The following is a 26903-nucleotide window of genomic DNA, read 5'->3' as shown; positions in this document are numbered from 1 at the left end:
TTTATTTATCTAAGTACTCTCTACACCCTACATGGGGGTTGAACTCATGACCCCAAGATCAAGATGTTGCATGCTCTTCCAACTGAGCCAGGCACCCCTGCTATAGTTATTTTAAATTGGCATCTAACTACTTCCTAAAATCAGAAAGTGTTCATTTAGATAACATTCATTTTTGTGAGGCTATTTTGAACTAAGACTGAGAACAAACGGGTTGTCTTATATATTCTCAAAAAACTGAATTTTTTCATAAAGTCATCACTGTAGTAATTCATTTTAGTTCACTTCAAAAAGTTTGAACATTTAATTAGTGCAAAAAAACACTCTGAAATACTATGTGAATTACAAAAAAAAAAAAGGAATTCATTATATAGAACAGAAGATATATATTACATAAATACATATCTTGCAGGACATTATGGCAAATATAAATACTCTCATAGTGATATTCATAAATTGTTATAAGACCTCCTAAAATGGGGAGGAATTCTCTTGGAGAAAGAATAGGAAAAGTTCACGAAGATGGGTTTATTGAGGGATAGGCAGTCAGATACGAAAGTAGGAAATCTTGGAAATGGAAAGAAGACCCATGTGTGAAAATACATTGGTGCCAAATTGTGGAAAGCTTTAAATGTCAGTAGGGAGTTTATGTTTTATGTGTCACAAAGAGTTTTCCAAACAAGTTTTAACATGTGGTTTAGGAACATAACTCTGAAAGCATTGTGGAGGATAGATTTGGTGGGGAAGCAACTGAAAATAAGGGGTCTAGTTAGAAGGCAATTGTCCAGGTGAGAGGTAGTAATTACCTGATCTAAAGCAGAGACAGTAGGAAGGGTATGACTATTGATGAAAAATGACCTAATCTGTCTATAGCTTTTTCTTATTTTGCATAATAGTTTTATATTGAACACCACTACAGCCTCTGTTTTATTTCCCCAGCAAATAAAACTACATCTACTCTCTGCTTTATAAATAACATTGTAATATGCTCTTTGCATTGAATTTAGATAAACACCAGGCATAATGATTTAAAATGTGATTTTTGTTTTTTTTACTTAGTGTTTATGAGCATGCTTATGGTCTCTGGTATATCTATAGTAAGATATGTTATTATTTTATATAAGAAAAGAATCCTAACTAAATAACAAAATAGAAATTAAATAGCACTTGTAAACTGCTCTCTGCCTATTTTATTTCTTAGGCATTTTTTTGTTCCTTTGTGTGATGTCTATTTCATGAGCAAATTTTGCCTGGAAAGTAGCGCAGGTTACTGATTTCATTCATTTACTTTACTCATGTTTTTTAATAAGTAGATCAGATGTAAAAAGGCTTCTGTGGCTGGCAGATTTTTCTCATTGCGCCTTCTAAGCACTCTTCTCTTGGATATTAATTTCCAGAAATCCATTAACAAATCTCTTTTAGTCTTAAGCATGTAGCAGATTTCCTTTCAGAAGATTTAGAACATGAATGATCCAGGAATGCTTATTTATTAGTGGAAATTATGCCCAGAGTAAAAACAACTTAATGAAGGGAATGTTGCTGATGTTAATAACCTCTTATTTCCACCTTAAATGGTCTGATCAGGGCCAGACATCTCATTGGTCAGCACTTTTTCTGTAAAGAGCCATATAGTAAATATCTTAGGCCATGCAGTTTCTCTTGCAACTCCTCAGATCTGTCATTACAATGAGAAAGGATCAAAGGACAATATGTAAAGGAACGTGAACTTTATTCACAGAAACACGTTGATCTTCAAGCTGTAGTTTGCCTTGCTCTAACTCACAAGGTGACAGTAGTTCATTAGAAGAAGCATATTGAGTTTGGGAGCCTTAGTGAGCTAGCCATCTTCTAAGGATTTTTATAAGACATGCATTTGACTCATCCATTTGCCAAAAATATCATTTCTCTCTTCCAGTCATAATATTAGACTTAACGTGATGGTTTTATAAGAGAATATAGTTGTGTGAGTGCTTGAGTGGTCTAGAAAACCATCGAGGGAAAAAGAATGAATTTTGCATGAAAAGGGAAGTGGGGGAATTGCCTCCAAATGAGTTGCCTGATGACAGTAAGATTTAATTCTAATTTCATGTAGTAATTGTTAATGTGTGCAGCTATTAAATACTGGTTTTTACAACATTGCATTCATTATGAGATGTAAGTAATTTATGGATTAAGTTTAGAGTGTTAAAAACAGTTGGGAGAAGTGATGGGTTATTTCAGTAGCCACCTTAGAATTACTTCCCATTACTAGAAAAATATGATTCATAATTCTGTAAACAACCGGGCTAACAAAAACAGGAACTTTGGTACTTGATGAGAAATATATCTCAGGCATGCTCCTTAATACACATATATTATTATTCACCAAGTTACAAGGCAAGCAGATGATTAAAGAGCCATTTGTATACTGTATGTGCCATTTATGATTTATAAAGTTTATTTTTCTTAATAATAACAAAGAGAATGAGTCCTTAGACAGGAATTTACAAGTCTCAAATATGTGAACAGTTCTGACACTAGGTGGAGCAGTTTCCTGGACAAAGCCTTAAGAAGCCCTAGATTCCTTTCAAAAAAAACCCACTCTTAGAAAAAGGAGTCTAATGAGAACAAGAACTATCAACAATAATGGTAAAAGGCACCCAAATATTGAGCTATAAATAGAAGGCTGAATATACGATACAGATAACTTTTCCCTTTGGCATGTACATTTTAACCATTGAATTCCTGGATGGGAGGGATAGTCACGTGTTGAAAGTGTTAGAGTTGCCCTGTCTAGATGCAGTTGGGATATAGAAAAGCTTTGGAACAGTTCGATTACGTTGTGGAATATATTAGGTTTTATTAAAAGCTATAACATCAAGGCATTATCATCTGAATAGTATTAATGAGTCATTTGTTTAATAGGACCATTGTAATAGAAAAAAAAATTTCTCTCTGTTATAAAATAAAGAAAGTTAGTTGTGAGATATTTGCCTTTGTGTAAAATTCAGAGGCCTGTTTCTGCTTTAAAGTTTAGGATTATTTCATTACAAAAGTATGTGGTAATGATTGTATATTTAAAAATATGACATCTTGATTGCTGTTGAATGTTTATAGAACCCTTCTGTAACCCCGCCTTTTCCTTTAATGAACAAGTGCTTTATAGTATGTATATAGTACTTTATAGTATGCTACTAAAAAGCTGTGTTTTCCTTAGGTGTAGACATTTCTTATACTTTTTGACTATTGGCTCTTTAATGCCTAAAGTAAATGTTACTTGGAAAACTGCACGGGTATGGATTGAAATGAAATAGTGAAGTAGGTTCAGTAAGAGAAATATTGTAGTAATGGCTTAATGCTATGAGGTAGGAGAATTCTTTTACAAAATTGTTAGCCAACCTCTTTTTTCCCTGCTTGACTCTGATAAATGCCTCATTGCTCACCTGTCTATCCCTGTATAAGGCAAAAATGAGGGAAGGCATTGGCAAAAGTAGGATTCTGGTGTAACTGGATAATGCTCTGTATAGGTATAATGACTCTGGCTATAAGTATGCAGTGATTCAGGACTCTGGCGGGAAGACCAAACAGGCCCTTCTTAGAAAAGGTCTGTTTGCGCTTTTTTTGATGAAGGCATGATCAGCTCTTCTCCCTGCCTTTCCCCAAAGAGTGACTCATGCATTAACTCTTGTGAGTATCACCGCATCAAAAGAAGAAACTAAGGTCTCCAGGACATAGGGCCAGGTTTTCACAAAACAAAAGGGGTATGCATAGACTGGATAACTTCCTGCCCTTAAATCACTGTTTATTAATGTGTGCTTTAATGAAAGATAAGGAGATTCAGGTTAGCTGAAATCTGTCCTATTGGGTATATATTTTAAATAATTTATAATAGCCTTTTTTAAAGTTCTCTATAAATATGTGGTTCTCTTCTCCTGAACACTTAAATCAACTTTATGATCACAAGTTGCTTAGGTTTAGAGAAGATAAGTAAAACATGTCTAGGGGCGCCTGGCTGGCTCAGTCAGTGGAGCATGAGACTGTTGATCTCAGGGTGGTGATTCAGGCCCCAGGTTGGGTATAGAGATTACTTAAAAATAAAATCTTTAGGGGCGCCTGGGTGGCTCATTCGGTTGAGTGTCCGACTTCGGCTCAGATCATGATCTCGCTGTTCATGGGTTTGAGCCCCCCGTCAGGCTCTGGTGCTGGCAGCTCGGAGCCTGGAGCCTGCTTCAGATTCTGTGTCCCCCCTTTCTCTCCTCCCCACCCCTAGTTGTGCTCTGTCTTTCAAAAATGAATAAACATTAAAAAAATTTTTTTAGGGGCGCCTGGGTGTCTCAGTCGGTTGAGCGTCCGACTTCGGCTCGGGTCACGATCTCACGGTCCGTGAGTTCGAGCCCCGCGTCAGGCTCTGGGCTGATGCTCAGAGCCTGGAGCCTGCTTCCGATTCTGTGTCTCCCTCTCTCTCTGACCCTCCCCCGTTCATGCTCTGTCTCTCTCTGTCTCAAAAATAAATAAACTTAAAAAAAATTTTTTTTTAAATAAAAATAAAATAAATAAAATCTTTAAAAAAGGAAACATGGATTAATTCAATATAATAAAAATGACTTCTATTGAATGTCCTTATAACTTGGGAGCATGCACTATAGAATTTATTATACATTTTTGTTTTGGTTAGCAGTTTTATACTTACCATAACACTTTTACTATAGAATCTCATAAAGGGATGCCTGGGTGGCTCAGTAGGTTAAGTGTCTTGCTCTTGATTTCCGCTCAAGTCATGATCTTACAGTTCATGAGATTGAGCTCCATGTCCAGCTTTGCGCTGTGCAGAGCCTGCTTGGGATTCTCTCTTTCACTGTCTCTCTGCCCCTCCCCTGCTCATTCTCTCTTCTCTCTCAAAATAAATAAACATGAAAAAAATAAAAAATAAAAGAATCTCTTACATTCTTGCCCTGTTACTTAGGTCATGCAGGCATTGTTACAATTATTATTATTAGGATTTTCATCAAATAAATGTGAGATGGAAGTCCGATTATATCTAATAAGTTACTAACAGATTCAGAAAACAAATGCACATTAATGCTCAAATTACTGCTTTTTGACATTATATATACTGCATTTTATGTAGTGTGACCAGAGGCTTATTTTGTAAACTTGGGACCTTTCTCACAACAATAATATGAACACTAGTTAAACTTCTCAGTGCCTATTTGCAATCAATAGTTTTATGCTTTAGCCTTCTAGAATGATTTGCTGTAAACCATAAACTTAGGTAAATTGTTTTCTGACTATGATGAGAAAAGCAATGATTAATAGAATTTGAGAAGTAGAATTCCTGTTTGCAAAAGCATTTTAAAGTCCCTTAAAAGTCAGACTTAAAGAAAACAAGGGTTTTGCAAGTTGTACAGACAACCATTTGTCATCTCCTTTCATTTATTTATCACCCAGATATTTCTAATGAATCACATTCCAACCTAACCACTGACTCCTTTTGTTCCTTAGTGAAGGAGTGTGGCAAACAAATGCTTTCCCAGTGAATCAGCACAGGATTCTTGATTTTATTACCTTTGCCCTAAACTTTCCAGACAAAACTAATTGGAAATTTTGCCTTTGGGATCTCACTTGACTTCTGTGTACGGATGATGGATTAGGCTATGAATTGACATTACAGATGTTGTGCAAACAATTCTATTCATTAGGAATGTTTTATCAGTTCTAAGGGAGCTGCCTAAGGTGGATGAATGTCTGTCTGTCTGCTTATCTTCCTTGTAAAAACTCATATATACACATACTTATATGCTATCAATTAATGTGATATCATATTCTTCATCTGGGTTGATAAAGAGGTTTGGCTAAATAGACTTACCATTTATGACCATTTTAGGTTTTTGTTTTTAAGAAAATGTATTTGCAAAAACTGGCCCCTAAATAAATCCAACAGTAAAGTTCCAAAGCAGAAAACTTTAAACAGAGTTTTTTTGTTTTTTTTTTTTTTAATGTGTATTTTTGAGAGAGACAGAGCATGAGTCAGGGAGGGGCAGAGGAAGAGGGGAGACACAGAATCCGAAGCAGGCTTCAGGCTCTGAGCTGTCAGCACAGAGCCCGATGCGAGGCTCAACTCTCAAACCTTGAGATCATGACCTGAGCTGAAGTCAGATGCTCAACCGACTGAACCACCCAGGTGCCCCAAAACTTTTTTTTTTTGTAATGAAGCAGCAATGCATATATAAGTTTGTCATTTTACTAATATAATTTTTTTCAGAGATTAATGTACGAATATCCCACTCCTTCCTTACAAAGATCCTACTTTGTGTTTGTGGTACCAAGTCTTCTTTCTCAGAGCTTATATAGGTACATTATTATCTTCACTACCATTTTATGGGTTTTTTCCTGTTGTATAATTTCAGGTATGATAATTTTATCTGTTTAAGACAATTTTTTTAAATTCTAAATTTGTCTTAGAACTTTTGGTATATTAATTCCTGAAGTTAGAGTACAAATTGATCTCATAGAATTGTCTCTGTTAAATTTTTTCAACCAATCACTAAAAATTCCCCTTTTATACTGCTCATGAAAGAATTTAAATTGTAGAAATGTAACTTCTAAAATTTATCTTAAAAAATATTTTAAAAGTTAAAACACTTCTTCCACAAATACGCATATCTCCTCTCATAAGAAATTTTACCCCCAAATTAACTATAATTTTGCTCTCACTCAGACATACTAGTCCTTGGCTAAACACTACATCGTTCATCCTGGGCAAGGCAAAATTATTCCATGATCAAAACTTTGGAAAATATAATGTAATACATCTCATGAGACCAGATATATGAGGCTTTGAACTGAAGTAAAACCAGATGTCTGATATGTTACAAATAGCTGAACTATCTTATTGCCACAGCTTCACCTAGAATAACTACACTAGATTATCCAAAAGAAAGAAAGAAAAGAAAAAGACCTAAAACCTGCCACTTTAATGAGAGTATAACTTTTCATCACAGTCATAAAATTTAACTTCTTTATCATTAACGGGAACTTCCATTGGCAGTAATTAGGAACTCTCAGGGGTTATGCGTACAGTTAGTGAATGTTACTTGTGACTTGATCTCTAGGGAATTTATAGAGCTTCCTGTGCTGGGGAATAACAGTCTGGGCTAGATATAACTGTTTGGCCTTCCTTTGATTACGACCACATAGGTTAAAAGATACTGACCTTAACTGGAGAAATTAACCTTCAGGACCTTCATTTGCCACTTTTCCTTGAGTAGTGCTCCTTGTGTTGATCATGGCACGTGCTTTTAAATACACTGAGACTTGTTTTATACCAGATCATATGGTCTATATTGATGAATGTTCCATGTGTTCTTGAAAAGAATATGGATTTGGCTGTTGTTGGGTGGAGTGTTCCATATTGTTCAGGTCTTCTGTATCCATACTGGTTGTCAATTTAATTGTTCTGTCAACTCATAAGAGAAGGGTATTGAAATTTTCAGCTGTAATTGTGGATATTTATTTGTCCTTTCAGTTCTGTCAGTTTTTGCTTTATGTATTTTACACTGTAGTTAAGTGCCTACATATTTAGCATTGATGTGTCTTTTCTAGAATTAGTGCTTTTATCATTTTGAAATGTCCTTATTCATCTCTAGTAATACTCCCTATAGTCAATCCTACTTTATCTGATATTAATATAGCCACTCCATATTTTTTATGATTATTTCAAAATGGGTTATATGTTTTTATCCCTTTATTTTTACTTTTGGGTCTTGATGTTTAAAATGGACTTCCTAGGGGGTACCTGGGTGGCTCAGTTGGTTAAGCGTCTGACTTCGGCTGAGGTCATGATCTCACAGTTCATGGGTTTGAACCCCGCATCGGGCTCTGTTGACAGCTCAGAGCCTGGAGCCTGCTTCGGATTCTGTGTCTCCCTCTCTCTCTGTCCCTCCCCTGCTCGCACGCTCTCTTTCTGTCAAAAATAAATGAACGTTAAAAAAATTTTTTTTTAAATTTTTTTTTAAACGTTTATTTATTTTTGAGACCGAAAGAGACAGAGTATGAACGGGGGAGGGTCAGAGAGAGGGAGACGCAGAATCTGAAACAGGCTCCAGGCTCTGAGCTGTCAGCACAGAGCCCGACATGGGGCTCGAACTCATGGATTGCGAGATCATGACCTGAGCTGAAGTTGGCCGCTTAACCGACTGAGCCACCCAGGCGCCCCCCCCACCAAAAAAAATTTTTTTAATTTTTGTAAAAAAATAAAATGGGCTTCTTGGAGCACCTGGGTGGCTCAGTTGGATAAGTGTCTAACTCTTGATTTTGGCTCAGGTCATGATCTCACAGTTTATGGGATCAAGCCTTGCATCAGGCTCTGCACTGACAGCACAGTACCTGCCTGGGAGTCTCTCTCTCCCTCCCGCTCTGCTCTTCCCCTGCTCATGCATGCTGTCTCAAAAATAAATAAAAATAAACTTCAAAGAAAAATAAAATGGGATTCTTATAGATGGCATGTCTTTAATCCAGTCTGACACTCTCTGTCTTTTCATTTGTATGTTTGGTCAATTTATAATTAATGTAGTTATCAGTGTGGTTGGATTTAAGTGTACCCTCAAGCTGTTTGTCCCACCTATTTTTTATTTTGCCCCACCTATTTTGTATTCTTTTCCTATCTTTTTTTGGATGGAGCATTTTAAAAATACATATATATTATTTAACTGCTCTGCAATAGTATATTCCATTTTTCTCCCTCCCATAATGTATGCTGTTGTTGTCATATATTTTACTTCTACATGTGTTATAGTTTTTACTTCAGACAACTAGTTATTTTTGAAAAGATTTTTAATGAGGAGGAAAGATCTTTTATATTTGTAGTACTCTTTATTACTTTGTATACATTAAGATTTCATCTGGTATCACTTTTCTTCTATCTAAGAACTTCCTTTAACATTTGTTATAGTCCAGATCTGGTGCAACAGATTTTTTTGGCTTTTGTTTATCTGAAAATATTTTTATGTTATTTTTATTTTGGAAATATATTTTCCCTGGATTCTAGATTTTTTTTTTCTTTCAGCTCTTCAGAGAAGTAACTCCATTGTCTTTGGATTGCATTATTCTGATGAGAAGTATTATCTATATTTCCCCGTAGATAATTTATCTTTACCCCTCCAGTTGCTTTTGAGATTTTTCTCATCATTATTGAGTTAATAGCAATTTGATTAGATTGTGATTGTGCTGATTTTCAGTGATTTAAGTGTTTTCTTTGTATTTGTCCTGAGGTTTCTTGAATTTCTTAGATCTGTGAGTTGATGGATTGGTATTTTTCATCAAACCTTAAATACTTGGCTACTATTTCTTCCAAGTATTTTTCTGCACATACTCCTTCCCACCAACACACACCTTCTCCTCTCTTTCTGGGATTCCAATTACATGTATACTAGACTAGTTGGTATTATTCCACAGGTCACTGTGGTTTATTTCTTTCATAGTCTTTACCCTCTGTATCCTTTAGTTTGGATACTTTCTATTGCCCTGACTTCAAGTTCTCTAATATTTTCTTCTGTGGTGTCTGTCTAATCTGTTGATAATCTAGCCAATGAATTTTTCCATTCAGATATTGTCTTCAGCTCTAGAAGTTCCATTTTTTATACTTTCCATTTCTTTCATGTTTGTGTTTTCCTTTTTTTTTTTTAAGTTTATTATTTTGAGGGAGACAGAGACAGTGTATGTGGGGGAGGGGCAGAGGGAGAGAGAGAATCTCAAGCAGGCTTTGCACTGTCAGTGCAGAGCCCTACATGGGGCTCCAACCCACAAAACTGTGGGATTATGACCTGAGCCAAAACCAACCTTAACTAGCTGAGCCACCCCTATGTTTTCCAGGTATCAGCAAACTTTTTTTGCAAAGGACCACATAATAAATATTTTAGATTTTGTGGAACTGTAGAGTCTTTCAGCGCTATTCAGTTTTGCTCTTATAGCACAGAATTAGCCAGACACGATATGTAAGTGAATGGACATGGCTATATTCTTTGAAACTTTCTTTATAAAACTAGCGTGGGCCAAATTTGGTCTGTAATTTGAAGTTTGCCAACTGCTGTTTAAATCCTTGAACTTACTTATATTTACTGTTTTTAGGTTCTTGTCTCATATTTCCATTATCTCTGACATTTCTGTTTCTGTTGACTAATGTTTCTTCTGGGTCATATTTTCGTTCTTCACAGATCTAGTTGTTTCTTATTAGATGCTGTACATGTAGTATTAAAATTGTTGATTGTATGGATTTGTTGTCTTTGCAGAGCATCAGTTTTCTGTTTTGGTTGGCAGTCAAGTTACCTGTCATCAACTTGATCTGTTTAAGGCTTTTTTAAAAGAAAACATGTTATGGCCTATCTGGAGTAACTGTTACTCTAGGCTCCTTTTAGGGTCTTCCCTGAATGCCGAGTCTCTGCACTCTAGCTGGTTGAACTGCAGGTGTTTCCTAGTCCTTGTGAACCCTAGGAATTGTTTATCTTACAACTGTTGTAAGTTGTTTTCCCACCACTTGTTCTTTGCCTAGCCTAATGGAATCTCACCCTAGCCTGCAATGCAGCTTTGTATATCAAAGTCTCAAGAGGACCCTGTGCATGTTTCTAGAGTTCTTTCTCTTTATTATCATTCTGTCCCACAGATTTCAACTACTCAGGCTCCCTGAACTCAGATTTACTTCTCAATTCAGCAAGACCACCATGCTGTTTTTTAAAAAATTTATTATTTTTAGTAATTTCTACACCCAACGTGGGGCTCAAATTCACAACCCTGAGTTACACGCTCTTCAGACTGAGCCAGCCAGGCACCCCAAGACCACCATGCTTTGCTTGGGCTCTTTCTCTTTGGATTTTGCTATAGACATGGAATGTGTCTACAAATGAAAAGCCAGAGCCATCATAGGGTTTCCTCATTTGTATTCCTTCTATCAGCAGTCAGAAATCATAGACTGCCTATGGTACAATGCCTGAAAAGAATTGTTCCATGTGTTTTGTCCGGTCTTTTAGTTTACTGTAGATGTAAAAGTCAGTACCACTTCATGATCTGAGACAGAAAACCCCCAACCAAAGGCCAGGATCTCTAATCCATACATATCAATATCTAAATGCTCTCAGGACAGCTGTAACCTCCTGCTCAATACATTGTTGGGTTTTATATGTTTCATGGTGGTTCTGTCCAGATAGTGTTTTCTGCTTACACTGTAGCTGTTTGTCTTTATCCCTTGGTTTTTCATTTAGCATAGTTAAGACATTTAATATATGATACAGTGCAGTAGGACTTGTAGGTTGTAGAAAATAAAAGTTAATTTGAATATGTGTAACCTTTAAAAATATTTTAATCAAAATAATTTTTTAGTCTTGGTGTTTGGATTTTTCATGTAAACTAATATTTATTTCATTCAACTCAATTATATATAGGAACCATCAGCCTATAATGTTGAAAAGAATTTGTGAAGTTTCCTATAATTAACGTAGTTTAAACTAAAATGTCAAGGTACGGACTAAACGGGCTCTTGAGAATGAACAAAGGACAAGAAGCTGAGTTATTTGTGTCCGTTTTGCTGGGAACCACATCTGCCTCAAAGGCTGAGTAATCATGACTTATTAGTGTGGTTATGGAAAGTATATATCAGTTTAGTTGTGTGAATGAACCGTCCTTTCTTTAGGGAAAAAATTCTCATCAGATTGCTGAAATTTTCCCTTTTTAGAATTACTTAAAATTGAAACTATGAATAAGTCTTTTATCTTGTTGGATAATGTGTTTGATCTGTTGAGGTACATATTTTATATTTCTAGAATAGAAATGTAGGTTTTTCTTTCCTGTACATCCCAGAAATATTATTATTTAGTATCCAGGGCAGTTTAATTTTGTTCACTTAGAGTTTGTTTCTAGGGTTGAGAAGTAGACTGTACTGTATATTATAGGGACAGTTTGTGGGGTATCATGGGCAAACTCTTGAATTTCTTCTATTTTACTTACTGGTATCACATTTTTCTTTTGCGTTTCATACATTATAGGTTGAAGTTACGTTTTTTGTTTGTTTTTTTAATTACATCTGATACTTAGCTATATGTGTAGAGTAAGAAATTTTTCACTAATTATTCAATTATTCTGAATTCCACAAACTTTAAACTTTTTTTTTTAAGAATCACAAAATAATTCTTTTTCCTCTCAACTGTGAAATCTTTTATGCATATAGTATTCAAGGAAGCAATTGTGGATTTCATGGTTAATAACTTTGAAGGAAAATGTGACTACTCAAAAGCATTTACGTAATTATTCTTTTAATGTAAATATTACTCTTTATTAATTTCTGTGAATTAAAACTCAAGAGAAAGATGAAGAGGCTAAAAATTCACATAGATTTTTTTGGTCCAGAAAAAAACTAATAATTGATTCAGTGCTACATGCAGTACTACATTTTTTAGATTGTCTTTGAACACATAATGCCAGTTGCATATAGGGAGAAATGTAGCTTAGATTTATGAATATATTTTTTGTATTAACTTACAACAAAAAGTTTTGTTTTAAATCACCTTTTATCTTAATAGCAATAGTTCCTTAATGTTTTATTTTCATTGTTGCATCTTGTGCACTTTTGTCTTTGAACCACTAATTCTTTTACCTTATGATTTAAAAAGGCTCTCAGGGCCTCTGGGTGGCTCAATCGGTTAAGCGTCGGACTTTTGATATAGGCTCAGGTCGTGATCTTGTGGTGGTAAGATCAAGCCCCACGTTGGGCCCTGCACTAAACATGGAGCCTGCTTAGGAGTCTCTTTCTCCTTCTCCCTCTGCTCCTCCCCCCCCCCCCCCCCACCTGACACTCTCTCTTTCTCTCTTTCTCACTCTCAAAACAAGTAAACTTTAAGAAAAGAAATTAAAAAAAAAAAAAAAACCTCTTGTATACCGAGACCACTTACTGTATGTGTGTATGTGTATAGAGCTAGAGAGGATAAAATTATATATATATTTTAATATATTAATGCATACAATTTAATATTATATTATCTAAAACATAATATTGTATAACAAAAATTTTTACTATATTTTTATTTGATATTCTACAAAATTTTATTCTACAAATACAGTATTTTTCTTTGTAATAACTAATGGCTAGTACATTTTGAGGGTTTATTCTAAGCTGGGTACTTTATATAAGTTGACTGATTTAAATTTTATGGTATCCCCAGAATGTAGGTTCTGAAGGTATTTGATTATTTCCATTTTATAGATTAGGAGAGCAAGACTCAGAAGGTAAGTTACAGAGTCCAGAACCTGAACCAGAGCATGTAGCTCTAGAAGTTATGCTTATAGGCACTAGGTCTACAGTATGCTTTAAAGTAAATATTTACAGCTTGTGTGTTAAACGTGTTAAGGATGTCCAGTGTTTAGCTCTGATACCTCATGAGAACTTTGGAAATTATTGTTAGATTTTAATTCACATATTTAATTATATTTGAAGTTTTTTATTTTGGAGCTGAATAAAACTATGAGTCTTAATTTTTTTGCTTTGCAGAAGAGTAAACTGAGGCCCAGAAAAAAAGTTAAGTGACTTTGTCTAAGGTTGTTTAATTCCTGGGGCGCCTGAGTGGCTCAGTCGGTTAAGCATCTGGCTCTTGGTTTTGGCTCAGGTCATGATCTCATGGTTTGTGGGTTCAAGCCCCACTCTGCTAACACAGAGCCTGCTTGGGATTCTCTGTCTCTCTGTCTCTGTCTCTGTCTCTGTCTCTCTCAAAATAAACGTTAAAAAAAAAAAAAAAGTTTCATTCCTGACCCTTAATTTACTGTTATCCCAATGGTTCCTAAACCTAGCCTATTAGAGAACCTAACTTATTTGAAATTCTAAAGAAACTCATTTAAAACATACAGGTTCCCATCCCCACCTATTGAATAAATCTATGTTAGGGAACCCAGGAATTTGTATATTTAACAAACTCCCTAGTTGGTTCTTGTACAGACCCCTCACCTTGGCATGCATGTGCACTTGGGAACCATTGTGTTTATTAAGCCTTTATCACACATCTAATATTAATCCATTTTAACCTATGTGATTATTATTAATTTGTAATATTTTAGTTTATTGTTTTTTATATTTATTTTTTGGGAGAGCACACGCAGGGGAGGGGCAGAGAAAGGGGGACAGAGGATCTGAAGCAGGCTCTGCACTGACAGGTGGACAGCAGTGAGCCCAATGTGGGGCTCAGACTTACAAACTGCAAGATCATGACCTTAGCCGAAGTTGGATGCTCAACCGACTGAGCCACCCAGGTGCCCCTAATTTTTAATATTTTAAAATAAAGGTACAAAGCAACACAAAATCTTCCATAGAAAATACTGCTTTAAAAGAAAAACTTACTGATATTTGTTCCACAGTTTTATTTTGTTTTAGGACCTCTTATCTTTGGGAAAGATAAGTGAGGTAGTTACTTCACCAACTGTTTTTAAGTAAGGACAGAAAAGTGGTATTCTCGAATCATGCCTAAAGGAATTAGGGCACAGGAATTTTTTATCAAGGGGTATAACATTCTTACAAATGAGAATATAGATGAATAAAATCAAATAAAGCCAGAAATCATATGGTGTTGGAGAAGGAGATTGACTATAAAAAGACACCAGGGAACTTTTTGTAGTGATGGAAGTGTTCTATATCTTGATTGGTTGTGCTTATACAGTTCAATATATTTGTCAAAACTCAATGAACTATATACCTATATACTATTATATGTAAATTATACTTCAATAAATCTGAATTAAAAAAACAAGCTAGGAAGAGATTAAGGATTAGTTTTTCAAATTACCAACTGCAACTTGAAATATGTAGTTAGATTCTTATTCTCTAGAAGCTAAGATTTTTCTATTTGTGTATAGTAATTAAGGTACTGTTAAAATGGCATGTATATTGATTGGTAATTCCTTTTTCATTAATATTTCTCATCAGAGGTTTCTCATATTTGTTTCATAGGGTCCACATATAGCTTCAGTTACATTAGCTGCTTATGAATGCAATTCAGTTAATTTCCCTGAACCACCTTATCCTGATCAAATTATTTGTCCAGATGAAGAGAGCATTGAAGGAACCATTTCTTTGTGGAGCATCATCTCAAAAGTTAGGATTGAGGCCTGCATGTGGGTAAGATGTCCATTTTCATATTTGTCTAAAATTAACCTCACTATTTTGATACTTTGTTGTACCTCATTGAAAATTTAATCCAGGGGCGCCTGGGTGGCGCAGTCGGTTAAGCGTCCGACTTCAGCCAGGTCACGATCTCGCGGTCCGTGAGTTCGAGCCCCGCGTCGGGCTCTGGGCTGATGGCTCGGAGCCTGGAGCCTGTTTCCGATTCTGTGTCTCCCTCTCTCTCTGCCCCTCCCCCATTCATGCTCTGTCTCTCTCTGTCCCAAAAATAAATAAACATTGAAAAAAAAAAAAAAAATTTAAAAAAAAAAAAAAAAAAAGAAAATTTAATCCAAATGTATATCCACATAGCAAGTCAATAAACAATTAATTCATGAAGTCACCAGTTATCTGCTTCCAAGTAAGAGAAACCCTTTAGAGCTTCCCCATTCATGAATGACATTCAGAGTAAGGCATGAAGCCATAGGTACAACAAAGCAGTGGATACCATGTAGACAACAAGAGGGAAATGGAGGATAGATGATACAACTATACTACTTTGCAAAATTTTACCAATGTGAAATATTTGATAAACACATAGCAAGTGGTTATATTTTCAGTCCCAGATTGGTAAATGTTGTATGTCCCTCTCCTAGATTCAGATACTCTGTGTTTATTCTTAGAGGGCTTATTTCATTTTCTGAGTTGTTAGTAATACTGAAGTAAGGTCAGATATTTTTTTAATAGACCAAGCTTTACTGTAGTGAGGGTATCAGACTGTATGGTTGTATATGGTGATCTTGCTTTCAGTTGTACCAATTATTCTTTTTATGGTTTGCTTAAGTGTATTTTGGGAAGCTTTTGTACTATATATCCAGTGACAGATTATTTTAATCCATACAAAGTATTCTTTTTTTTTTCTATATGCCTATATTCATTCAAATGTGTATCATTGAGAAATAGTTCATTTGCTAAAGACTTTCTGTTACTCTTTGAACATTTTTTGTCATTTGGATTCATTAAGTTATATGTTCTCTGTAACTTTTTTCCCCTAACAGTGTCTTATAAAATAAAACATATGGAACAGATTAGTTAAAAATCTTGACTAAAATGAACATGAATGCCATACCCATGGAAGAGGGAAAGTTTTCAAATACACTTATTTAAAGGTTAACAACTATATTGTCTGTGTGTGTGTGTTTCATACGATCGTCTTTGTTTTTAATATAACTTATTTGTCAGTTATATATACTATAGCCTAGTATGTTGTGTTTTAAAAGAATTGTAAGGGAAATGCCATATTTTGAATTTGTTGAATATGAAAGGCAGGAAAAATTGTCGTATTTCCTGTTACTCTTTTATAAGCACTGGAAACAAAATTCATTGTACTAGTTGCATATGTTTTATAAATTTGACCACATTAGTCTTTTGATGAAAAATTATTATTAAAATAACAGAAGATACTTGGAACATGCTGGAAAGAGACCATGTATATGGATTCGGTTTTCTGTTTTGCTTTAGTTCCTTCACAAATGATTTACATGGCTGGATTAACACTAATGCCAACAAAGAAAAACTTCCATCGCAGCTGGCAGTGATAACTGCCTCCTCCAACTCCCATTGTTCATATTGTTTGAAGTGTTCATTTGGCCTAGCTCCATGCATGCCTTAAATTAGTTAACTAGACTAGTGTAGTGGCTTACTTTCCCAAATAAATTTTAAGCTCCTAAAAAATATAAACTGTACCTTAAATTTATTACCCTCACAGCAGTCAGTATAAGGTTTTGCACATAGTACAAGAATGTTGATTAATCCTAGTTAATTGGCTGAGTGCTCTTCATATTTCCTTTTTTGAAATTGTCTTTTGTCACATATAAAGTGGAGCGCATATCAAGTTACATTTAAATTGGTTCCTATTGTTCTCAATACTTATATGGATAGTCCTTTCAACAAAAGGTGCTGGGAAAACCATATACACATTCAGAATAATGGATTTGGACCCTTACCTTCTGTAAAAATTAACTCAAAATGCATCAGGGACTTAAGCTTACGAACTAAAACTGTACAACTCTTAGAGGAAGATGTAGAGACAATCTGCATGGTGTTGGATTTGGCAATGGTTTCTTAAATATGACACCCCAAAAACATAGACAACAAGAAAAAGTAATAGGTAAGTTGAACTTCACTAAAATAAAAACCTCTTTTATGTCAAAAAAAAAAAAAAACATTATCAAGGGAGTGAAAAGATAACCCACAGAATGCAAGGGGATGTTCACAAATCATATATCTGATAAAGGTTTAATATCCAGAATGTTTGAAGAACTTCTACAACTTAACAACCCAATTTTAAAAATGGGCAAAGGACTTGAATAGACTTATCTCCAAAGAAGATACACTAATGGCCAATAAGTGCACAGATTCTCAGCATCACTTAGTCATTGGGGAAGTGCAAATTCAAACCACAAGGAAATACCCTTTGCTATTATTTTTTTAAAAAGAAAACAAGTATCAGGATGTGGAGAAATTGGAACTCTTGTAGACTGTTGGGAATGTAAAGTAATTTAGCTGCTAGGGAAAAGAGTTTGGTGGATTCTCAAAAACCTAAACGTAGAATTACCATATGACCCTCCTCTAATTCCACTCCTACATTAATACCCACAAGAACTGAAAACTGGGACTCAGGTATAAGTACAGATACTTGTACTTCATTCCTCAGTAGTATTATCCACATTTTCTTTTTCTTTTTTTTTTTTTTTTAATTTTTTAAATGTTTATTTATTTTGAGAGAGAGAGAGCACAGGAGGGGCGGGGCAGGGGGGTGGAATCCCAAGCAGGCTCCACACTGTCCATGCAGAGCCCAACACTGGCTTACTCTCACCATGAGATTATGAGCTGAGCTGAAATCAAGTACTGGGTGGTTGACTAACTGAGCCACCCAGGCACCCCTCCACATTTTCAGAAAGGTGGAAACAACCCAGTGTCCCGCAACAGATAAATGGATAAAATGTAGTATATACGTATAATGGAATATTATTCATCCATAAAAAGGAATGAAATTCTGAATTGTACTATAGTATGAACCTCAAAAACATTATGTTAAATGAAATAAGCCATTACATAGAAAGACAGATACTATATGATTGCACTTATGTGAATTGTCCAGAAGAGTCAAATTGGGGGCACCTGAGCGGCTCAGTCAGTTAAGTGTTCAACTCTGATTTTGTCTCAGGTCATGATCTCACAGTTGGTGGGATTGAGTCCTATGTTGGGCTCCACTGTGACAATCTAGGCTTGCTTAGGATTCTCTCTTTCCCTCTCAGCCCTCCCCCCCCCACCCCCTGCACTCACACACACACTCTTTCTCTCTCTCTCAAAATAAATAAACTTTAAAAAAAGTATAAATAAAAATAAAATAGAAGAGTCAAATTCATAGAGATAAGAAGTACATTTGAAGTTACCAGCGTTGTGTGGGGTGAGAAAGTTAATGCTTAATGGGTGCAGTGTTTCCATTTGGGTGATGAAAAATACTGGAAATAGATAGTGATGGTGGTTGCACAACATTGTGAATGGAGTTAATGCCACTTAGTTTTATATTTTAAAATGGTTAAATGGGATACAGTCATAAAATGTCCATACTTTGGAGGTTGAGAAACCTTGATATAGAGTGTGTCAGCCTTGATTTGTAGTTTACCCTTTCATAGATGAGTTTACCCTTTCATTTGTGTTCACACCCGTATGTTTTGTTCTGTTCAAAAGAATGTCTTGCTTGATTAAAAACTCACATCTTATTTGATGCTTTGGATTCTGTCTCCCTCTCTTTCTACCCCTCTCCCTCTCATTCTGTCTCTCTGTTTCTGTCTCTCTCAAAAATAATAAACATTAAAGAAAACTGAAAAACAAACTCATATCTTATTTGACATTTTTATCCAGTTTGTACTTTGAAAGTAGTATGTCTTTACAGACGTCGCTATCATTACAAATGTAGTGAATCAGTAAAATAATTAAAATGTGGAGTACATCCAATTATAGGATAAAGACCAGGGTTGGGGGCGGCTGGGTGGCTCAGTCAGTTGAGCGTCCGACTTCAGTTCATGTCATGATCTCACATTCATGAGTTCGAGCCCCGTGTCGGGCTCTGTGCTGACAGCTCAGAGCCTGGAGCCTGCTTTGGATTCTGGATTCTGTGTCTCCTCCTCTCTCTGCCCCTCCCACGCTCATACTCTGTCTCCCTCTGTCTCTCAATAATAAATAAACGTTAAAAAAAAAAAAAAGACCAGGGTTGCTCTTAATTTCAGCTTGTTTATATAGGTCTTTGGAGCACGCTAAAGTGAATTGGGTTTTTTTGTGTGTTTTTTAAAAATTTTTTTCTTAATGTTTATTTATTTTTGAGACAGAGACAGAGCATGAAGGGGGGAGGGGCAGAGAGAGAGAGAGAGAGGGAGACACAGAATCTGAAGCAGGCTCCAGGCTCTGAGCTGTTAGCACAGAGTCTGACACGGGGCTCGAACTCATGGACCGTGAGATCATGACCTGAGCAGAAGTAGGACACTTAACCAACTGAGCCACCCAGGTGCCCCATGAATTGTTTGATATTGTTGATCATTAGTTACTTTTTTTCAGTTTGAATCTTTTGATCTTCCATAATTTGTGTCACCGGTGCAAAGCTTCACAAATTTTCATTTCACTCATGAATTCCAATAATAGTTATTATGCATCCAAGCACCAGAGATTCAGAGTGAGCAAAACTGAACAGTCTCATTGGAACTTTACGTTCCAGTGAGGGAAATAATTATCATGGAAAAAATTCATAAATAAATATCATGGAAAAACCGTATAAATATGAAGGAGAAATCTGTATAACACAGACATTTTCCCTAGTTTATGATTCAAGGAAGATTTCCATGAAGAAGCAGTGTTTTGGTTGAGATCTAAGAATAATAAAGATTTGTAAAGTGGGACAGCAGGGCAGGGGCGAGAGCATGTGTGTTGACTTTTAGATAGAGAGCATCACCTTTTAAGGTCATGTATTTGTTAAGTTCATGGTTAGGGGGTGATTATTGTGGTAAAATATATATAAGGAAAGTTTTATCATTTTAACCGCTTTTAAGTACACAATTTATTGGCCTTAAGTATATTTACAATGTTGTGTCATCATTGCCAGAACTTTTTGTCATCCCAGGCAGAAATATGTATCCATTAAAACAATAACTCCAGAGTCTTTTCTATTTTCTTCTTCTTTGATTGTGTCAATTCTAGATACCCCATCTAAATGGAATCATATAATGTTTTTCTATGTCTGGCTTATTTTGCTTGGCATAATGTTTTCAAGTTTCATCCATGTTGTAGGATGTGTCAGAACTTCATTCCTTCTTACAGCCATTTGAAAACTGACCTCAAGGGAAACTGGAAGCAAATTTTCTCTATGTGCAAAACAGTCTTGAAAATTTTACTAGAATTGGTATAATTGTTTTCTGTAAGAACCCTGCATTTCTCAGTGGTTTCAAGCTTACCCTCCTAACTTCTGCTTTTAACCTCTGATTTATGTTTGTAATTGGAATATGTAATAGAAAAATCATTTTGTTTAAAAAAAATTATTAACACATAGATAATACAAAACTACCATAATATCTGAGAATCAGCATATGTAAAATTTTCTGCTCTCCATATTTTTACTATTAAACTTATTATTCCCATCATTGAAAAAGCAAAATGCTGATTTGCTTGTGAATCCACTTGACAAAACTTTTTAAAAGCATGAACATTCAGGATTTTCCTCCTCCCCTAAATCTTTGAATATAATTGATACTCCAGGAAGATATTTCCCTCTTGGTTTTGCATATTTTGTGCATGTTAAAATCTTCTCCAGTTCAAGAAGCAGGGACTTCAAGGTAATCAATTGATATGGAGCAGATGGTTTTCAGAAGAGCTTTCTGAATTATTGCTTGACTAAAAACTACTTGTCTCTTTCTTTTGCAATAAGGAAACCAGTTATTTCTTCCCCTTAATTAAGCCTAGGCTGACAGTTTTTAGTGTTCCACACTTCTGTTTTGGTTTTTTGTTTTGATTTTGCAAGAATTATAAAATTGTTTTGTAAGAATCATGAAATTATGGGACTGCAGTACCTAATTTGAGATAACTAAATAAACTTTTGTGTCTAGAATATAATGTGTTTTGGGGGACCTGTCTGGATGACTGTATTTCTTTTTATCTATTTGTGTAAAAAACAGAATATTGACTCATGATCACCATTCTTGTTTCTTGCTAATGTGGGAAAACATGAGCAGAATTCAACTATAACAATAAATATAGTCAACCAAGTATAGTATAGTATGTAGCTCTTGATTTCATTTCAGTCCATTATTACTTCCTTTTTAACTTTAAGGAAACTTGTCATGAGTTTGAATCATATGATTGCTTTCAGAACTATTAAACATTTGAGTTAACAGGTTTTAAGAGAAGTTCATGTTTTGAATAACATGTTGCAATTAACTTCCTACTTTTTGTAATGGGAAAAAAAAATTTTAAGTACAGAGATTTATATAATTAATTTAATATATTATCACCCAAACTCAGTTAATATTAATCCCTGGCTAATATTGTTTTATCTGATCCCTCCTCTGTAGGCTCTCCACTATCTTGAAGCATATCCTAGATAACATATCACATTTCATCTGTAAATATATCAGTCTTAGGACTTAAAAAAACATTATCACACCTAAGAGAAATTAGGAATAGTCTCTTCAGATCAGCTACCTAGTTAATGTTCAGATTTTTCTGATGGTGTTTCTTTGTTTTTCTTTTCATATTTATTTGTTGTTGAAACTGGGTTGTTTGTCAAATATAATTTCTCACAGTCTCAATTTTACTAATTATATCCCAGTTGGTATAGTTTAAATGTTTATCTGTTCCGTATGTTTCCTGTGAGTTGATAGTTAGAGAGGCTTGAAAAAAATTTTTTTGTCGAGAATACATGTTATAGTCTTGTGTATTTCTATCACGAGGTACAGTAATGTCTGATTGTCTTTCCTTTTGTGGTATTATCACCATTGTTATACAAGTCCATTATTAAGGGTTATAAAATGGGGGTAAACCAATTACATCATTTTTTTTTACTTATTGACTGGAATGTTTTTATAAAGAAAAACTCCTTATCACCAATTTGGTTACCCCAAGATATCTTTCATATAGGTAAGAGAGGATAAGTAATGGATTTTTCCCCTTTATTTGCCTGTTTTTTAAATAATAAGTTGGTTCTCTTAACATTCTCCAAAGTTGACTAACATTAACTTTTTTTGTTTAGCAGAATATGATTTGTGTTTTATTTATATATCCCGTGATGTATATGTCTTTCCTCCCTCTCATCTGTCTCTCTTTATTCTTTAAATATAGCCTGCTTCTTTTGACACTTAAGTATATTCTTTTTCATAATTCTTGTTTCATATGTGGATAATGCAGTCTCATTCGGAGATTATTGATCCCACACATTGAAATATAACACTGTGAACATGAAATATTTGAATTTGATAATGTTCCTTGGGGATTCTTTTCAAGGCATTTGTTGACAAAGTCATAGTACAGAGCAAATAGACCTAAAATTGCTTCTGAGAATTAGCAAAACTTTTTCATTCACTATGACTCAAGGCAGAGAAGGATGGCTCAAAGTTGAGAATTTTCCTAGAAACTATATACCTTTTACATTATCATCTATCTTGTATTTAAGCCATTTAAGTCCAAACCAAGTTCCTGATTCTCTTACCTTTGTTTTCATCCTATGTTTTAAGTTGAGTGAAAAAAAAAATTCTCTTCAAAAACAAGAATCCACAAAGTGACTGAAACATGAGTCACTCAATGTCCTGAGGAAATAAACATTTTTCCTGTGGTGAAAATTTATCCATCCTAATGTTGAGTTTTCAAGGGGCTTCCTGACCACTATTTGTTAAAAGTTTTAACTCTGCACACACACAAAAATTAAAACAGCACCCTAAATACCAGATTAAATACCTTAAATACCAGATTGAAACAGCATCTTAAATACCAGAAGATTTCCTAGAAAGTTTTATCTAAAACTTGTACTAGTGAATACTCATTACCAAATGATTTGAAAAGAGGGAAAAAACTGACAGAAATCACAGAGTATAAGTAGAGATGCTTAGAGAACTAACGTTAATCTAATGTCTGCCATGCACCAGGAATTGTCTAAGAGTTTAGTGTATATTATCTCGCCTGGCTTTGTATTGGTCAGTATTAGGGCCAAGAGTCACACTCATGTTCTCTTGATTATGTAGTATATGCTTTCCTCCCTAATACATGCATCTTAATGTGGTTTTGGCAATGTAGACAAATATAGATTTAATCTGTTTAGTATTCTTATGTTGAGAACAGAATCTCATGTGAGTATTTTGGTTTTGCACATAGGGTATCGGTACAGCAATTGGAGAGCTGCCTCCATATTTCATGGCCAGGGCAGCTCGCCTCTCAGGTGCTGAACCAGATGATGAAGAGTATCAGGAATTCGAAGAAATGCTGGAACATGCAGAGACTGCACAAGTAAGAACAGTAGAGAAAACAATAGAATACTTTAATTGTCCTTAAAAAAGTTATGGCTAAGGTGAAATTGTTAATAGTTACTTTAAAGAAGAAAACTCCCAGCATAAAAATAAATAATACATTATTTGGGATAGAATATTTAGAAAAGCTGAAATATAAAAGTGATTATAATCTTGATTTTAGAATAGAGAAATACAGAAAGAGTCCACAAGACAACTCACTAAGCTGAAACACTTTGCCAGAAACCAGAGTAAGTTGATGTCGCTAATGAAGTTTAGGAGCCAAAACATTCTTTGTCCATTATGTGTTTTTAAGTATTACCAAGCAGACCACTAACTGAATAAGGGGGACAAATAGGTGGGTCAGGCTATGAGTCCAAAGTTTTTAAGAATAACGTCAAAATATTTTACCATGTTTAGAGGAAATTATTTGGGAACTCTTAAGAAATGGCAGTTACAGGGGTGCCTGGGTGATTCAGTCAGTTAAGCATCTGACTTCGGCTTAGGTCATGATCTCATGGTTTGTGGGTTCGAGCCCCGTGTCAGGCTGTGTGCTGACAGCTCAGAGCCTGGAGCCTGCTTTGGATTCTCTCTCTCTTTCTGCCACTCTCCCGCTCATGCTCTGTCTCTGTCTCTCAAAAATAAACGTTAAAAAAAGAAAGAAGGAAAGGAAAGGAAAGGGAAGGGGAAGGGGAAGGGGAAGGAAGGGGAAGGGAGGGGAGGGGAGGGGAAGGGGAGGAGAGGGGAGGCAAGGGAAGGGAAGGGAAGGGAAGGGAAGGGAATGGAAGGGAAGGGAAGGGAAGGGAAGGAAATAGAAAAGAACAATTACAATAAACTTACCCTTTAACAGCTAGAGGGAAGAAAGGCTGAGGCCTTTACACCTGAGCATAAGCTGTATATCAACCGATATCTTAATGTTACAAGATAGGTGTTTCATTCTTTGCAGGAAAATTCCTAAGAATATTGTTAACTGAGTCGCTTCTTAGGAATGACAGTAGAAATCAACATAGACCCAAAAAAAAGGGATGTAAAAGAGATTTTTAAAAGATTATCTATAAAATACATCTTCCTTCCTAGATTCATTAACCTATGAAATGAAGTTGTTTGGAAAATTGTCTTGTTGTGTGTTTGTTAAGTGCATGTGCCCACATAAGTACACACCCATTTTTTTTATTAACTTAGTAGTCTGTATTTATATGTAAAATCAGGCTAATTAACATTTTGAAATAAAACTGTTTTCTACAGTCCTTTTTTATAGTAAGAATAAATAGTAATTATGAATATAAACATTTACATTAAAAAGTAATACATATATATGTACATATGATTATTTAGAAAAATAAAAAGTAAGCCACATTATGATCAAACCATTACTCAAAACTGAAAATATGATTAGAAATAACACAGGTATGTAAATGTTATCCCCAAATCAACCAATACTGAATCTATAATTTCCTGTGGGTTAATTATATATTACAGAGAGTGGATTAAGTAAAAGCACATATTTAAACACAGAAAATCTAACAAAATTGATTCATAAACATCTTCCTGGATTTCTTGGTCATTCATGTGATCTGGTTTTCATAAGATGATACAAATAAAATCTATGTCTCTCATGAATGAAGACCCATAAGAAAATTATTATATATATTGAATCACTTTTTTAATTCCTTTCCCTACTAACATAATTTTGCTATTCTTTGACTTTCAAGTATATTTCCCATAGTCTTTTTTTTTTTAATTTAGATCCAAGTTAGTTAAAATACAGTATAATAATAATTTCAGGAATAGAATTTGGCGAATCATCGCTTACATATAACACCCAGTACTCATCCGAACAAGTATCTTCCTTATTGCCCCTCACCCCTTTAGTTAGCCCTTCCCCCCACCCAGCACCCCACCAGCAACCCCCAGTTTGTTCTTTGTATTTAAGAGTCTCTTCTGGTTTGTCTCCCTCTCTGTTTTTATATTATTTTTGCTTCCTTTCCCTTGTGTTCATCGATTTTCTTTCTTAAATTCCATATATGAGTGAAGTCATATGATATTTGTCTTTCTCTGACTAATTTCGCTTAGCATAATACGTTCTAGTTCCATCCACATTGTTGCAGATGTCAAGATTTCATTCTTTTTGATCACCGAGTAATATTCCAATGTATATGTATATGTATAGAAATATATAGAGATAGATATATATAGATATAGATATACACCATATCTTCTTTATCCATTCATCAATCAATGGACATTTGGGCTCTTTCCATACTTTGGCTCTTACCGATAGCACCGCTATAAACTTTGAGGTGCCTCTGCCCCTTGAAACAGCACACCTGTATCCTTTGGATAAATACCTAGTTGTACAATTGCTGTGTTGTGGGGTAGTTGTATTTTTAATTTTTTGAGGAACCTTCATACTGTTTTCCAGAGTCACTGCACCAGTTTGCATTCCCACCAGCAGTGTAAAAGGGTTCCTCTTTCTCCACATCCTCGCTGACATCTGTTGTTGCCTGAGTTGTTAATTTTAGCCATTCTGACAGGTGTGAGGTGATATTTCATTGTGGTTTTGATTTGTATTTCCCTGATAATGAGTGATGTTGAGCATCTTTTCATGTGTCTGTTAACCACGTGGATGTCTTCTTTGGAAAAGCATGTATTCATGTCTTTTGCCCATTTCTTATCTGGATAGTTTTGTTTTTTGGGTGTTGAGTTTGATAAGTTTTTGTAGATTTTGGATACTAACCTTTTATCTGATACGTCATTTGCAAATATCTTCTCCATTCTATCGATTGCCTTTTAGTTTTGCTGACTGTTTCCTTTGCCATGCAGAAGCTTTTTATCTTGATGAGGTCCCAATAGTTCATTTTTGCTTTTATTTCCCTTGCCTCTGGTGACATGTCAAATAAAAAGTTGCTGTAGCCGAGGTCAAAGAAGTTGTTGCCTGTTTTCTCATCTAGGATTTTGATGGCTTCCAGTCTTACGTTTAGGTCTTGCATCCATTTTGAGTTGATTTTTGAGTATACACATGTTTTATGAGGAATGTATTCATAGCTTTATTCTCAGTGGAATCTGAGACCCCAAAAAACCATTAGCCTAGAGGGGGGAAAACATATATTTTAATAACAGACGGGCTTTTTAAAAAGGCATTATTAAATGGAAATCAACTAAGGATAGTTATGGTTTTTAATTAAAAACAAGACTTTCAAATATGAATATAGAATAGCCAAATAACCAAATATAAAACAAATGAATCAAAGAGC

The 26903-nt window shown here is 35.0% G+C and overlaps 2 protein-coding genes across 3 annotated transcripts in view; one reads left to right on the top strand and one right to left on the bottom strand.

Moving 5' to 3' along the window:
• The window catches only part of PTRH2 (peptidyl-tRNA hydrolase 2), a 57259-nt gene extending 49937 nt beyond the window's left edge, over nt 1–7322 (bottom strand). Inside the window, exon 1 of the mRNA XM_047832389.1 lies at nt 7190–7322. The gene's annotated coding sequence lies outside the window, so the exon portion shown is untranslated. The remainder of the gene's footprint in view (nt 1–7189) is intronic.
• VMP1 (vacuole membrane protein 1) overlaps nt 1–26903 on the top strand; it is a 127935-nt gene that overhangs the window by 43360 nt on the left and 57672 nt on the right. Inside the window, exons 6-7 of one of the 2 annotated variants that reach the window (XM_047832384.1) lie at nt 14954–15121; nt 23519–23650. In XM_047832384.1, coding sequence (XP_047688340.1) covers nt 14954–15121; nt 23519–23650 — 300 coding nt within the window. The remainder of the gene's footprint in view (nt 1–14953; nt 15122–23518; nt 23651–26903) is intronic. The other variant, XM_047832385.1, reaches the window with a different exon arrangement.

Source organism: Prionailurus viverrinus, chromosome E1 (genome assembly GCF_022837055.1).
Source record: "Prionailurus viverrinus isolate Anna chromosome E1, UM_Priviv_1.0, whole genome shotgun sequence".
Lineage (NCBI taxonomy): Eukaryota > Metazoa > Chordata > Mammalia > Carnivora > Felidae > Prionailurus > Prionailurus viverrinus.
Note: the sequence above shows the minus strand (reverse complement) of the source record. Positions and strands in the feature narration are given on the sequence as shown.